At 37.0% G+C, this 14,801-nt stretch overlaps 1 protein-coding gene across 1 annotated transcript; it reads right to left on the bottom strand.

Annotated features, from left to right (window-relative positions):
- Window positions 1-384: 384 nt before the first annotated feature.
- LRRN4 (leucine rich repeat neuronal 4) lies at window positions 385-13,884 on the bottom strand. The gene is given in 6 exon segments (XM_074287903.1): window positions 385-2,452; window positions 4,104-4,241; window positions 8,814-9,018; window positions 11,783-11,906; window positions 11,908-12,509; window positions 13,753-13,884. Coding segments are annotated over 5 exon segments (2,337 nt in total). The 5' UTR covers window positions 12,481-12,509; window positions 13,753-13,884; the 3' UTR covers window positions 385-1,155.
- Between the last annotated feature and the right edge of the window lie 917 nt (window positions 13,885-14,801).

Below are 14,801 nucleotides of genomic sequence, written 5' to 3'. Positions count from 1 at the left end.
TTTTCAATAGTAGATCTTTTAAAAATCTTAACAGGCTGAAGTTTATAGGAGCAGATGTTGCTTTTTCCAGGTACTTAAAAAAAAAAAAAAAAAAAAAAAAAAAAGACCTCTTCCTTGTTGTCTCTCAAAGTAGTTGGTCCTGGTGTTGTTTTTTGGAAAAAGACATTTTAGCTATGAATTGAAATTAATATACCAGAAATTCTGTTTATCCTTAGCTAAGGTAGTCAGAAGATCTGTATTTATATCCATCCATATATTCCAACCTTCAGAGGAAGAATCTATTGAAATCCTTGGACAAATTCCTTGCCTAAGTGTCCTGTCATCAGTTATATCTTGGCTGGACTTAATGCTTTAAAAGAGGCAAACACTACAATGTAAGAATCATTTGTTTGCATTAGGGCTTTATTTTACACGTTTTTATTAAATGTTGAGATATGACACCAATTTATGAAAAATTCAAGGACTTTTACTAGACCTTACATCTAATTTACATAGCAGATATCCAGTGTCAAATGAACTTAATTACTATACCTAGTAATCAAAATATATGGTAAAACTGGAGATGGAAAAGAACAATATGCTGTTTTAAGAACCTTACTAAATTTGGAGAAGATCTAGTTTGGAAGAAGAACAACACTAGTTTGGCAAATTATTATAGCAAGTCTCAAAGATTAATAAAAGCTATAGTATTTAATTCACATGATTATTGAGAGGCTTAAGAGAGATAGTGCCTATAAAGCACCTTTCCAAGCCTTAAAGCACTATATAATTGTCAGTTCTTGTAATCTAGATTTTATTGAAAGGAGTGCCTGTACACAATTTATGGCTTCTTGAAATATAAGGTAGCCTGCAATAATTTGGGAGAGTGGTAATGACCTCATCTTGCACGTAAAACTACTTCCCTTCATATTCTAACTATTCCTGGAGTGGAGTAGTCTCAAAAGAATTTGGAAACAGGTGATACACTCTTTAATTTTAATGTTCTAGAAACAAAGTCAGTAATGTTCACAGTGACAAATAATACTCGTAAATTTATCACTGATGTAGATTGTAGAGACCATCAATCTCTGTTCTCCCTTGGGAGGATTTTGACCTAACTTGATCAAAGATTGCCAGTTCCTTAGAAGGAGCATTAGGCAAAAGCTGCCTTGGCACTTAAGACTTAAAAGTCTGAAGTTTTAATGGATAGTCAAATGCTGGGTTTTTGTAAGAAACAAGATGCGTATCGTATTGTTCTGCATGTCTGGTTTTGCACTTCTTATAAAGACACACAGACAGTATAAAGGTGCTAAGTAATAGTAGTCCACTTGTGCTGCACAAACCTGCAAAAATGAATAGGAAACTTGGTTTTGTTGTAAATGTGGCACAGGCTTTTCTCCATTCACTCGTCCTGGTTAGACTCAGCCCTGCTTTGTTAGATGCCAACACACACACGTTGTAAGTCGTACTTGGTGAGAGCCCGTGCAAGGGGTGCTCCCTGGCTATGGTATGGATCTCTTTCAGCACTGTCTGTTTCTCTGCTCTGTCTTCAGGGTGGTAGATAAGCTGATACATGTGCACCACGGAATTGGGTGCACACCAGCGGATGAGTGTGGATGTATCAGTGGTCTCGGACACTTCCTGGAGTTTGGGTGGGTCTGGGATGGTGTCTTCTCCACTGAGGCCAGGACAGCGGCAGTGTGATGATTTCTGTAGTACATCACATGGAATTTGGAGATGCTTGCAAGGATGATAATCACAGGGGATATCCTGCTTAACCAGATCTTTCCTGTCGTCTTCTTCCTCATCACTGTAGTCATCCAGCATGTAGATTGGAATTCCTGCAATTGAAGCACTTGGTCGATGTCCTCCAGTGGTCTGTGCCCTTTCATTGGTTTGGGGAGTGCTTATTGTGTATGGAAGAGCGGGGATCCTGGGGTGTTGCTTAGGGAATGGAGTAGAGTTTGTAGTAGTTAGTGAGATACCTGGTTCAATAGTAGATTGGCTAAGGACATTTTTCCTTATAGTATTTTCTTTCCTTAGTTTAGTTGGAGCTGTTTTTCCAGCCCTGGATGGAACTGTCACATCACCAGGACCTACCGAAGGGACTGTGGTTGGGGTGATTGCTGTCCTTCTAACACTTTGGGTAGACAGTGCAAATTTCAGCGTATTAAAGGTAGCTTTCTTGCTTGAGATGGAATTTTCCTTGGTAATGTTTGGTGTTTCTAAAGCAGGAAATGCTGTAGGCTCTGTTTTATGGAAACTGGGAGAAGCCAGTGTCACTGGTTGGTTTGATTCATTTAATGGTTTACTAGAAGAATTGTTAACAGTGCTTTCCAAGGAAGGATGACTTGATGTCATGAAGGTTGAGTTTCTTTTAGAATGACACTTGCTGGACAGTTGGGAAAGGGAAAGCGAAGATGAAAATGTATTGTTGGGATCTGCAATTGGAGTACATGTAGTGTCATTGGACCTGGAAAGTTGAGACAAACCAGTTAGAGAATACTTGATATCAGTGTTAGAGTGATGAGGGGGTAGATGGATATACTAAGCCCCTAAAGGTGCCCCTACATATATACATATATATAAGATCTCAGATTCCTATATGTATCATTCCTCTGGCTAAAGAGGATATGTTACTATGAAGAGACCTGTGCTAAATTATAATCAACCATAAACATCTTAACTGAATTTGTTTATCCAATAAGCTTTGGAGCAATGGCAGATTATAGGAGAAGTAATTTTGCTAAGGAACTGTGTAGTGAAAAGGAGGAAGATCATATAATGAGGTGCATGGGAGATGCTATTCTGGACATGAAAGGTAGAGTCTAACACCCTTTGAGTAGCTAGGAACTAGTATGGATGCTTTGAACGTTAAGAGGGGCTAAATGAATGAGGAAAAGGGAGTTGAATAATGACCAATAAAACTGTCCCAACTGCACAATACACAGTTGTGGAGAGGGAGAGTTCTGAACAGGCTTGAAGGACAACCAACATCCATATACTTAACTTTTAACTTGCCTTGTAATTAGAAGGGGTAAAGATATGAAGAGGCAAATTTTCTCACAAATATCAACTTCCCTAACCTTTACATGAACTATAAAGTAGGACTTCTTTGTTTTGATTACTTTTTATGTATTTTCCAGAAACTGGTGAACAAATCATTAATTGGAAGTAAGATCATGGGGTGATTGGACCGAGGTTTCTCAAGGCTATGCCAAAAATTGCAAGTTCTGAGAAACCCTACAAAATTGGAATTTTTAGTATGCGATAAGTGAGAGGACTCTTTTCACTTAAAAATCAACTTCTTGAAGTTCAGAAGGATTCAATACTGAGGAAATTGCAAGGTGATGAATTGTTTGTTTCTATATATTTAGATTTGTATATGTCTCCTTTTCCTTGAGGGAAAGAATTTAACTTTTGGTTTGGAATTCCCATTCCCTAATAAATGCCTCACTTATGTATACTTAATAAATACTTGTGAATTGATAGATTGCGGAAGTACCATTGAATGAAGACTTTTGTAAATTAGGTTTTTAAAGTTACTTTTTGATTATAGCAAAATAGTTAACCTTTGCATGACTATCTCAAAATTTCTTATTAACATGGTGATTAAGCTTGTTATTCAGTTTGGGTGTCTTATATTCTAGTATAGTAATTTCAGTCTGGAGCAAGATATAGTGTTTGTAAGTTAAGCAGTCCTGGGATTTGGGACAGTTGAGGAATTATTCTAATAAAAGCAACAAATAATTCCTGAATAGAATGTCCACCAGAATAAAATCACTAGCATATAAACTTTTGCTGGAGGATTATATGGACTTTGTTTGAATTGGGATATATTGATAATACTGTGAGAATTCGGGGGATCCTCCTATCTTGTCATAATGGTGCACTGGTATTTGATACAGTGACAAAGGACCATTTTGATACCTTACTTGGAGGAATCCTCAAAAATTCTTACATGCTTTTTATTACAAACTAAAATCCTAGGTGGAATAACACAAAAAGAACATAATGTATCAAACAGTATCAAATTTGTGTAAGAGCTATTAGCAAAGCTGTTATTATCTGAGGCCCTTCTAGCATAAAGTCCTTTTCCCCAGAGAAATAACAAAGCCAGTTACCTGCTCAGGACCATTTTCTCTGTGTTAGAGAGGAGCCAGGACAAGTCACAGCTACAAGTTAAAGGATTGCCATATAGGTTGATGAAAATGACTTGGGAGGAATCCAGAGACCAAGGTTGGAAGGAACTCAAGTTGCAGCTATAGAACAAAAAGTAAAGAATTAGAGAAGGATGAGAGGGGTAGGTATAAATTATGACAGTTTAATTATTGTGGTTATATTACAAGGTAATTAAAAATTAATTGTATCAGCAGATAAGAGATGAGTCTTGGGCCTACTTCTACCATTAACACTATGATTCTCAAGTCACTTTTAGTACTTATGTATCCTACTTTTTACTTTGGTCAAATACCAGTTCTTATCTCAGACACTTTTAATAAGAATCAACTGAAATATCTATAAAAAGCATTTTAAGAACAATCAAGCACAATAAATTACTATAGAATAAGCATTCAAATTTGTGGTTAACAAGACTAATAGATTGAGAACCTACATTATCTCAAATGATGGCCTCTTAACATTCTGCTATTTCACTGTCATTTTAAAAATGTTAGCCTGCAATGGTAGTTATACTTGCCTTTTCTTTCTTTCTTTCTTTTTTTTTTGTTTTTTTTTTTTAATCTTTTAGGCTTTCTTAGGCTCAGCCATTATACCAATTACACAATACATGGGCATTCTGAAACACAACCATACATGTATGGACATTCTATGTGAGAGAAAAAGGGGAGAGAGACAGACAGACACTATATACTGAGAAGATGACAAAAATGTACAGTGGATGAATTAAGATGGGTGTTCTGCTACGGCTGATGTCAGGAGTAATCTCTAGTCTCAATAATTTTACTACGTAGACTGGCAAGCACATTTCCCAAATTACTCCAGAGATAACCTCAAGATCTCTAGCAATTTATTCGAGTGGAAAAGAGAATTTTGTTCATGATTTATTCTTGTTTTTATTTTTGGTGTTCTTTCACTCAAAATTAGCTTATTGCTATTAGTACACTTTGAAAAGTGGTTTCAGATTTATCTCTGAAAAGTAGCCTCACTAAATTAACCTCTGGATTTCTATTTTTATCTTATGTTTCCTTCCCCTTTGTTGAATTATCTCATCCCAACATTCTTGTATATGTTCATCTTTAAATTGAGTTTCTAGGGCAGTGTAAAAAGGGGAGTGGTTACAAAAAGGTAACCTACAGTTTTGAGGATGGGATATGAAACTTACTTTTCCTTAGATATTAATAGAATGATTATCTTCTGGTGAACCTTAGGTTTGTTTGTTTTTTTTAGCAGCAAGTGACAAACTGCTGCTTAACTATTGAAAAAACAGGCTAATGTTTTGAAAAATACACTGGATTTGGAGTCAAAGAATCTGAATTTGTCTTAACTTTATTTTATCTAAGTCACCTTTCACCTCTCCTTACTTACTCTTCTCAGTCTCAAATTTCTCAGTGGCAAAGGAGTTGGATATCTGATTGAGCTTGGAAAGCCCTTTGAGCTTTAAACTATGATTATCTTGGGAAAGAACCTCATATTGAACCTGATACTAACATTTATCAAAAAGAGTGCTCATTGTTCAAATTGACATGTTATAATGGGAAAGAGTGCAGGATTTGGGTTAAAAGACCTGAGTTTGAATCTCGATTCTATTTAATTACTCTGATTTGTGTGATCTTAAGATCTCAGTTTTCTCATCTTTAAAATGAGGAAGACCAGATGACTTTAAAGGTGTCTTCAAGCTCTCAATCTATGATCATAGAATCCATAGAAATCCTCTTTCTATAAAACTAGCAGCCCAAGACATTAGCCCCAAATGTCAAAATCCTAGTAATGATTGATTTATAGACTGGAATAGCAATAACAGTTTTCTCCTAGTGTTGTTAGAATTGTTTGAAATAATGTGGATAAATGGGAACTTTGCTGATAGTTCAGTCAATTCAATCTCGTTCACTAGTGTCTTCATGTACAAGACTACATTTTACCAGACAATGACATTCCTTTTTTTTCTAAAGGGAAAGAATGCTTTACTTGTTTTGACTCAAACCTCATTCTTCCTACTGAAAACTCTTCTCATTTTCAGTAATGTAAAACAAATGTGGTCTCTAATTTGTTTAACAAGTTTTTGTCAATATATTTGGAGGAAAGGGAATTAGCATTGATTAGTACCTACTATGTACCAGGCACAAATGTCTCATTTGATAATCCTGTGAAGTAGGCGCTGCTATTATTCCAATTTTAAAATTGAGGAAATTGAAGCAGATAGGAGCTAAGTGACCTGTCACACAATAAGTATTTAAGGCAGGATTTGAATGACAGTCTTCCTGATTCCAGTATTAACTCAGGTCTGACTATAGAGGTAGCACTCTTTATCTGTGGCACCATCCAACTGCTTCAATTTCAGATTGATTCCCCTGACAGTCACTTTTTCAGCCCATGCCAAGGTTTAAAGTGGTTCTGACCAAATCTCAGCAAAATTAAAAGATGATGTTTCTTTAGCACCACCTCTTCAGAGCTTTCTTCCCTGCCAATTCCTTAAATGATATCCCAGCATCTTTCTGCTATTCTCTGGCAACTGGTGACAGATAATCTTGCTCTGGAGGCAAAATGTAGCTAGTTCCATCTTTCCCTTACATTAAAATGTAAAGAACTGGTAGAAAGTACATTGAATTTAGGTCAAAAACGAAATGAATGAAAAATTCATATTAACCTGCATTAGGATAAGAAGCCCATTAAAATAATGTGTTAGTATGTACAAGTTTAAGAAGTATTGCAAATAGATAATTAAGCATGGGATTTAGCAGAGGTAAAGCAGGCTAAATCACATTTGGAAAAACTCCATGGTGTTTTTAGTGTGTACAACAAAAGCTCTTCTTTTCACACCAATATTTTCCCAGGATTAGTGATGATTCCCAATAATGGAATGCCTTCTCAGGAGAAAAAAATTTCAAAGAACCCACACGCCAGTGGAAAGATGTTTGGTGTACATATAGAGCCTGGAGCAAGTTACTTAGAACATTTGAGAATTGGCATAAAGATATTACATATATGACCCAAAAATAAGGTACGTAGTAAATGTCACAAATATATGAAACAAGAAATGACAGCTTAATTGTTGCAGAGATTTGGAAAAAGTTTAAGGGAAATGGTGAGAACCACCAGTGTGGGAGTTCCATCTACATTGTAAGTGGTAACAAATTAGATTTCTTGGCTCAGAACCAGTAAATTGCCTGAGGCACATGAAGGTCAAGTGACTTTCCTATCCTGTAGCTGAAAATTAACTAGAACTTGGATAATCCTGACCCCAACTCTTATCTTGTACTGACATCCCTGAAATATAAAACCAAGGGAAGGCCAGTAGAATATTGGATGGGTATATCTTCTGTGGGACACAATATGGACAAGAATCCTACAGAGTAAATAATGAAGAAGCTGTGGCCTGCATCAGGGGAGGGACTGCCTATGCAGTAAAATATATCTTACCAGTCCAACAAATTAGAAAATCTAAAAAAGTATTCTTAGTTCTGGTTCCTTCAAGACCAGACTCTTCCCCTGGAACTGGCTTGGTTAAAGTAATGCCTTAGTGTATGCTAACAGGTTACAGAGTTGCCCCTATGAAGTAATGGCTAATGGGCCATACACAAAACACAAATTATAATTACTAAAATACTGGGCATTTTGGCCAGGAAACAGGTTTATTTATTTTTTAAATTTGGTTATTTTTTTCTTTAAAGAAGGTAAAAAGAAGTGTGTTCAGCAGTATCTTTATTTTATATACACAATTAGTAACAATCCTGGATGTACCATTCTTTTTTACCCTTCTTTAGATTCATGATCCCTTCTCCACTTTTTTTTCCCCTGTAGGTGGTATGTGCTGTGTTTCTAGTTTTTCGTAATTTTTGTCCTCTGAATTCCTCATATTTTCAGTGTTTTCTCCCCAAATTACTCTTTATTCAGTCATCATAGTTGCAGTATTCTCATATGTGGTACTAGGCACTGAAGGGTTTTATACCAATCCTCCCACACATTCCAAGGTATGGGGTTGCTAAACCAGAACTGTATGTTCCCATCCAGGAAAACTGGAAACTTTACCATACCATGCTATTTCTGAATCAGAATCCAACAATGACCCTGAAAACTAAGCTTTCTGAAGCTAAAATAAACCTCAAAATCTTTATGAAAGCTAAAGCTAAGATTTGGGATTCAAGTTGTTGCACACATATCTATGCCTTTAATCAGGCTATTCTCTTTCTAGACTTAACAAAGATGGATAGCTTAGATTGGCTTTGATGGGATTTTTTCCAATGTAACCTTTTTGGATAAAAGGTGATCATAATGTGGGAGAATTATTTTTCTGGATATAGTTGGCCACATGTTAAGGCAATTGCCTATGTGCCATAATCCATGGGATCTGTAAAGGCTATCTTGCTCACAAACTCATCTCTTGAGGTGTCTGTCAATAGTGTCTGATATCTCCCCATTAGTAATTTTTTTCTCTTTGAGTTAAGCATCTTTTAAGATTCTTTTAAAATGAAAAGGTCTCAAGGTTAATTTCCCCAGTTTTTTTGTGGATGTCATGATAACCTGAGATACTGATATGTCCATAAAAATAACAGCATAGATGAAAGGTATTAAATCATTAATGTAGGATCTTAAAATACAGATGCACAAATATTAAGCATAATGATCTAAGGTCTATCTCTCTGAGAAACACTTACTTTTGGAACAGAAGAGATTGCAAATGAGGAGTATCTTCAAATATTTTTGTTTTAACAAAACTTAGTGCTTGAGAATCTTGACAATCCAGCATTCTCAGGTTAGGTGTAGCCTTGAATATTTCTCCATCAAGGCTTTTTAGCCTTGCCATCTTCTTAAGGTAGAGGGACCTGAGGTTTGGTATGTCCCTGATCCATCCCAGCTGGACTGAAACACAGAGGGGAAACTTTATTGACCATGCAAAGAGAAGCAAAAGGGAAAGAGCACTAAAAGGAAGTTTCATTAGAAACAACAATGACACAATATTCACAAATGGTATCATTTCATGAATCTGGGAGTTAATCTTTAAAATGAAACTCAAAATACTACATTTTAGATTCATTAATATGTGATTAGTTTAGAATCTCAACTAAAACTGTAGTTTATGAGAAGGACTGGATTTCAGAAATTAAAGTCTTATCAATTCATAGAACTGGAATATAGTCCAACATTAACAAAATAGGCTCTTGACAGACAAAAGAAATGGAAGTCATCCAGTACAAACCACTTCTAGAATGAAGAATGAAGAAATAGAGGTGAAGTGACTTATCCAAAGTCACAAGGCAGTATATAGCAGTGTCAGAATTCCAAGCCTTATCCTCTGATTCTAAATCTAGCACTACTTTACCTGAGATGAAACTAAGGCTCAAAGAGGTTTACTTGCCTAATGTTACAGTTAGTAAAGAGAAGTGAGCACTGGATCTCAGATCTTTTGACCTGTAGCCCAATATCTTTACCTTTACATCCTAATAGGAAAACTAAAGAAAACTCCAACCCATAGCAGTTCTCTCAAATAGATAATAATGTGAAGATAGGAAATGCAGGTATGAAATGGGGTAATTGGTGGAAGTAAAGGACTGTGGAAAAAAGCAAGTCATTTTATTAGGCAAATTGCTTTTTCTTATACTTTGATTGCTTTCCACCCCCACCCCCACTCCCTTCTCTTCCTTCCATACAAAAGCAAAAGCTTCACCTTCCAAGTTCTAATTAAATTTCCTAAATTCTCTTGTTCTAAATGGGATTTATGGTAAGATAAATTTATCAATAATGATAACAATATGGGGGATTTATATTATTCTATTAGATTATAAAATATTTTACTTGTGGTACCTCATTTAGCCCTCATATTATTCTATTAGATTATAAAATATTTTACTTGGTACCTCATTTAGCCCTCCTAAGAACCCTATGATTTTGTTGTGCTCAGTTCTTTGTGACCTTACTTAGGGTTTTCTTGGTAACCATATTGGTTCTATTCTAGAACCTGAGGCCCTCAGACCTTAGGAGTGCTATTGTTCTAACAATCTGTTTAAAGTCTCCTAGCTTTAAGAATGTTACAGTATAGAAACTTTTCTGACTGCCAGATAACAATCTGTTGAATCTGTTGGTCAGTGATAACAGGTTTCTGAGATAAATGGTGAGATATATACCAGACTACTGCTCGGCCCCACTTTTAAACCATAAAATTCAGTATTGAGGTGCATAACAGACCTTTCCTCAATTCTACCTCTAAGTCATGAAATTAGCATATCAGTGACATGAAGAATCAAATATCTCTGTCTTGTCCTATAACTTTATCTTCTCCTGTCTTTTTGCTAAAATCTTTTGGAACTTAGCCTGCTTCAATTAGCATTACAATTATAATAAATTTTGCCCCTTGACTTAGAGATGGGTTCAAGCCTGCAAATTCTTTTGAGAAACCTCATGACACCAGTCTGCAACCCCAACCTTTTGGAATCTCCTTTTGAACCTCAACATAACGGTTTGACATTTTCTTCTCCAGTTCATTTTATCAGATAAGGAAACTGAAGCAAAACAAGGGTAAGTGATTTGGCCAGGCACACAGGGCTAATAAGTGACTGAGGATGAATTTGAACTCGGGTCTTCTAGGTCTGATGCTCTGTTTACTGCACTACCTAATTGCCCCAAGAACCTCTTGATCAGTACATAGTAATTCCTATTTAACAGATGAGAAAATCTGAGGCAAAGAAAAGTGACTCAAAAGTCAGTAAATGTCTGAGAGGACTCAAGTCCAATGTTCTTTTTCTCTACTAGACCAACTAAACAAGGAAGTATGGGAAAGAACTGACCCTCCAGTGGTCTGAACCCAGAGTGTACAAACCTAGTGCTGAGTTCATCAAGTCTATCAATTATTTCCTGAACATCTATAGATGCTTATTTAGTAGAATGACTACATGTGTTTATGTATGTGTAACTATATATGTATATACATATATGTAGTATTTGCATGTATCTCTATGGGGATATGTGTATATATGTGTGTGTGTGTATCCATAAATAAATATATATATGTGTGTGTGTGTGTATACACACACATGTATACACACACACACACACACACACACACACACATATATATATATATATATATATATATATATATATATATATATATATATATATATATTCCCAGACTGTCTGTATTGGGTGGTATTTATTCATTAAAGAATAAAATTTTGTACTGTGCTTTCTTCTTCATCCCCTTGTTATACCATATACACACCCAAATACATGCAAATATATATACTTTATATGTTCTTATGTCTTCTTATGTGTATATGTATCCATGTGTATATATACATAATGCAACATAAAAGTATATGCTTATGTATAGTTGATATTGTGTGTGTGTGTTTGTGTTTATCTTTTCGTATTCATATCTTCATTCTTTGAGGGCCACACTGGCCACAGAAGCATCCTGGGAAGAAGTCAGGCCCTGGAGTCAGACCTGAGTTCACTTTCTGCCTCAGACATATTGGCCTTTTGAGGATGGGTTTAAGTTGCAGATGAGTAGCAGCGATTAAAAAACAAACAAAAAAAACCAAAAAAGTTTTTGCACACCAGAAATTCCCCACTATAATGTTTATTGTTTAAATCCCAATCCCATTCTCAGAAAAATCCTCAGACTTACTTTCTGGAAGAAAAGTCCCACTCAGATCCAGTACTTCCATGGTTTGCATTGGTATCTTTTCTCCAGTTTCGCTTAATATTCTTTGAGCAAAGGCTGACTCCTTAATTCCATCTTGATCATTTTTTTCCCAGTAGGGTAGCTGACAAATTAAGGAGGCGTAGGGATGGAAAGCAGGAAAATGCTCCAGGTTGGATTTCCAGAATAGGATTTCCAACAAGTGAGAGCTCTGTCAGGTTCTGCAACATCATAGTTTGGCAGCTGGGTATGGATGAGAGTTTGTTGTAGCTTAGGTCCAGAGTTTCAAGGCTCTCAAAGGCTGGGGTTCCCCCCCAGTAAAGCTCTTGGATCAGGTTGTTCCTCAGGATAAGAACTTGAAGATTGGGAAGGTCCCTCAGGTCTTCATCTCTCAGTTCCTTCAACTTGTTACTGCTTAGGTCTAAGCTTTGTAGAGTACTTGGCAGACAGGGAGGGAAGTTTTCAAGGCTTCTGTTGACTAGAAATAAGGTGGCTATTGTTGTCTTATTGAACTCCTCACAAGATAAGCTAGAAAAACTGAGTTTGTTCTCCTGGGGACCAAGCTCTGTGACTTGAAAGAGAGTTGCTATTGCCTTTGGCACAGCAACACCTCCTATGCTCAGTGGGCTCTCAGATGCTGCCCATTGCAGCTCCATCATGGAAAGCAGCAGCAAGTACAACATTGTGTTTTCAGTAGCCTCCAAGCATGGACCTTTTGGGGAGAGGGTAGCAAAGACCATCAAAAGACATAGCAAATACAGTTGCTGTTCAGTGTTCAGAAGCAGTTTCTAAGTAAAAGGCTAGGGTGGATTTTCCTGTTATACCTGGAATGGTTACCTAGAAGCAGGGGATGTAGTAAGGTCTTTGCTGGAATGAACACCAATCCTTCTAAAAAGCTTAGAAGGGGAAGTCATTGCTATAATTTTAGAAATACCTGGGATAATTTAACATGGGAATTGTGAGACCTTAAAAACCTCCAAGATCAACACCCTCACTTTCTAGGTAGATACCATTTCCTAATATTTCCTGAGGCCCCTATGTATCAAGCTAAAATATTAAGCTGCAACTCCTAGGCTCAAAAAATGTGGGGCATGAAAACTTGAAATATTTTCCCTATAGGAGTGGATTGGGACTGAGAGAGAAAGCATGAGCTAAATTCCAATGTCTCTGGAACACAGAATATTTTAAAAAAATATTTGTTTAAAAAATATGAGCTTGACAAACATTAACAAACATATCCTTACACAAAACAAAAAGAAAAATTGAAAAACATGAGTTTTTCTTTTGTATAACTTGGAAATAATACTGACTTGCTCAATACTAGAGAAACAGCAAGATACAGCAGACCTTAGAGTCAAGAAGAAAAAGGTTCCATTCCTGCCTCCAACACTTCAAAAACATTAAATACCTACCATGTGTCAGGCACTGTGCTAAGCCCTAGTGACCAACCCCTTAATCTCTGTAAGCCTCTGTTTGCTGTCTGTCAAATGGGGATAGACCTCAGAAACAATGTTTCTAAAATGCTTTGCAAATTGTACTGTATGTACTACATACAATTCAATTATTATTAAGGTGAGGGAGCAAAGAAACCTCTGGATATGGGATTTCCAAACTAGCTACTGCCTCAGTCCTGCTATGATATCTGCACTAGCTCACAATGTTAACTATGTCCCCAGCCATTTTTTTTTTTTTTTTGGCTCACTGGGAAGCCGGAGCCATGAATTGTAGTCCCAGTCCTACTTCTAATTATAGGTTTGGCTCTAGGAAAGCCAGTTCCACCATCTGAGCCTCAGTTTCTTCATAAAATGAGGAAGCTAGGCTGGATGATTTCTAAGATCCCTTCCAGTTTCTAAACAAAACAGCCATGATTCTGAGAATCTCTGTTCTTGATAGTGGGGTGAGGAGGGGTGGGATGGGGTGGGCTTCAAAAAAGAGTTTATTCACTTTGTACTCACCAGACAGGCACCTTTTGAAGTATGTAGCCCCTCCAGTCTTCCTCAGATTCCCTCGGTTTTTGTTTGTTTGTTTGTTTTTTAATATATATACATAGAGATTTTGACGAACTTGTGAGTCAGCCAGCAGCTTTGTTCACAATCCCAGTGGCTTCTCTTCCCAACTTCCCCTCATCCACGTTCTTTCTGCCCCTCCGCCCATGATTAGAGGCAGAACTTATTCCAGCCCTCCTGAGCCCCTCCTCCTCTTTCTGGTCCTCCTCCCTCACTGAGCTTTCATACTTATTAGCTCCTTTCTCCTTTACCCACTGGCCCCTCCCCTCCCCTTCCTCTAAAGCCAACTCCTCTCTGAGCTTGTTACAGCTTCCCAGTCTCTTGTTTTTTACTTTGCCTGAATTCTGAAAGTGAAGTATGGAAGGTTTTTGCTCTCTCAGAATTGGGGTTAACAAGTGTTAATGGGGCTGGATGGTCAGGCAAGAGAGCAGCTTCATCATTTTTCAGCAATCTGCTCTACCTAGGCTTTTCCCTTGCAGGTGGTTGCTATTTCCATGGGTGAAGTAGAAACTGAATGGTGAGAAAAGAAAAAAAGCCTGTTCCTTTCTACTCAAGGCAGGACAGCCAAATGTCAATCTGGAATCAACTCCCTTACAATTTATGTTCTGGTGACCAGTGCTAATAGCATTGGAACACAGAAGAATATGATGAGGGTTCCCTACTAGTGTCTTCTCCAAAAACAAGAATATGAAGGTCCCTCCAGAAGTGTCTTCTCCAAAAGCAAGAATATAATGAGGGTCCTCCAAGTGTCTTCTCCAAAAGCAAGAATATAATGAGGGTCCTCCAAGTGTCTTCTCCAAGCAAGAATATAAGGAGGGTCCTTCACAAGTGTCTTTTCCAAAAACAAGAATATGAAGGTCCCCCCAGAAGTGTCTTCTCCAAAAGCAAGAATATAATGAGGGTCCCTCAAATGTCTTCTCCAAAAAGAAGAATATAATGAGGGTCCTCCACAAGTGTCTTCTCCAAGTTGACACCTAAAAATACTTGTTAATTGATTT

This window comes from Sminthopsis crassicaudata, chromosome 2, assembly GCF_048593235.1.
Source record: "Sminthopsis crassicaudata isolate SCR6 chromosome 2, ASM4859323v1, whole genome shotgun sequence".
Classification (NCBI taxonomy): domain Eukaryota; kingdom Metazoa; phylum Chordata; class Mammalia; order Dasyuromorphia; family Dasyuridae; genus Sminthopsis; species Sminthopsis crassicaudata.
Note: the sequence above shows the minus strand (reverse complement) of the source record. Positions and strands in the feature narration are given on the sequence as shown.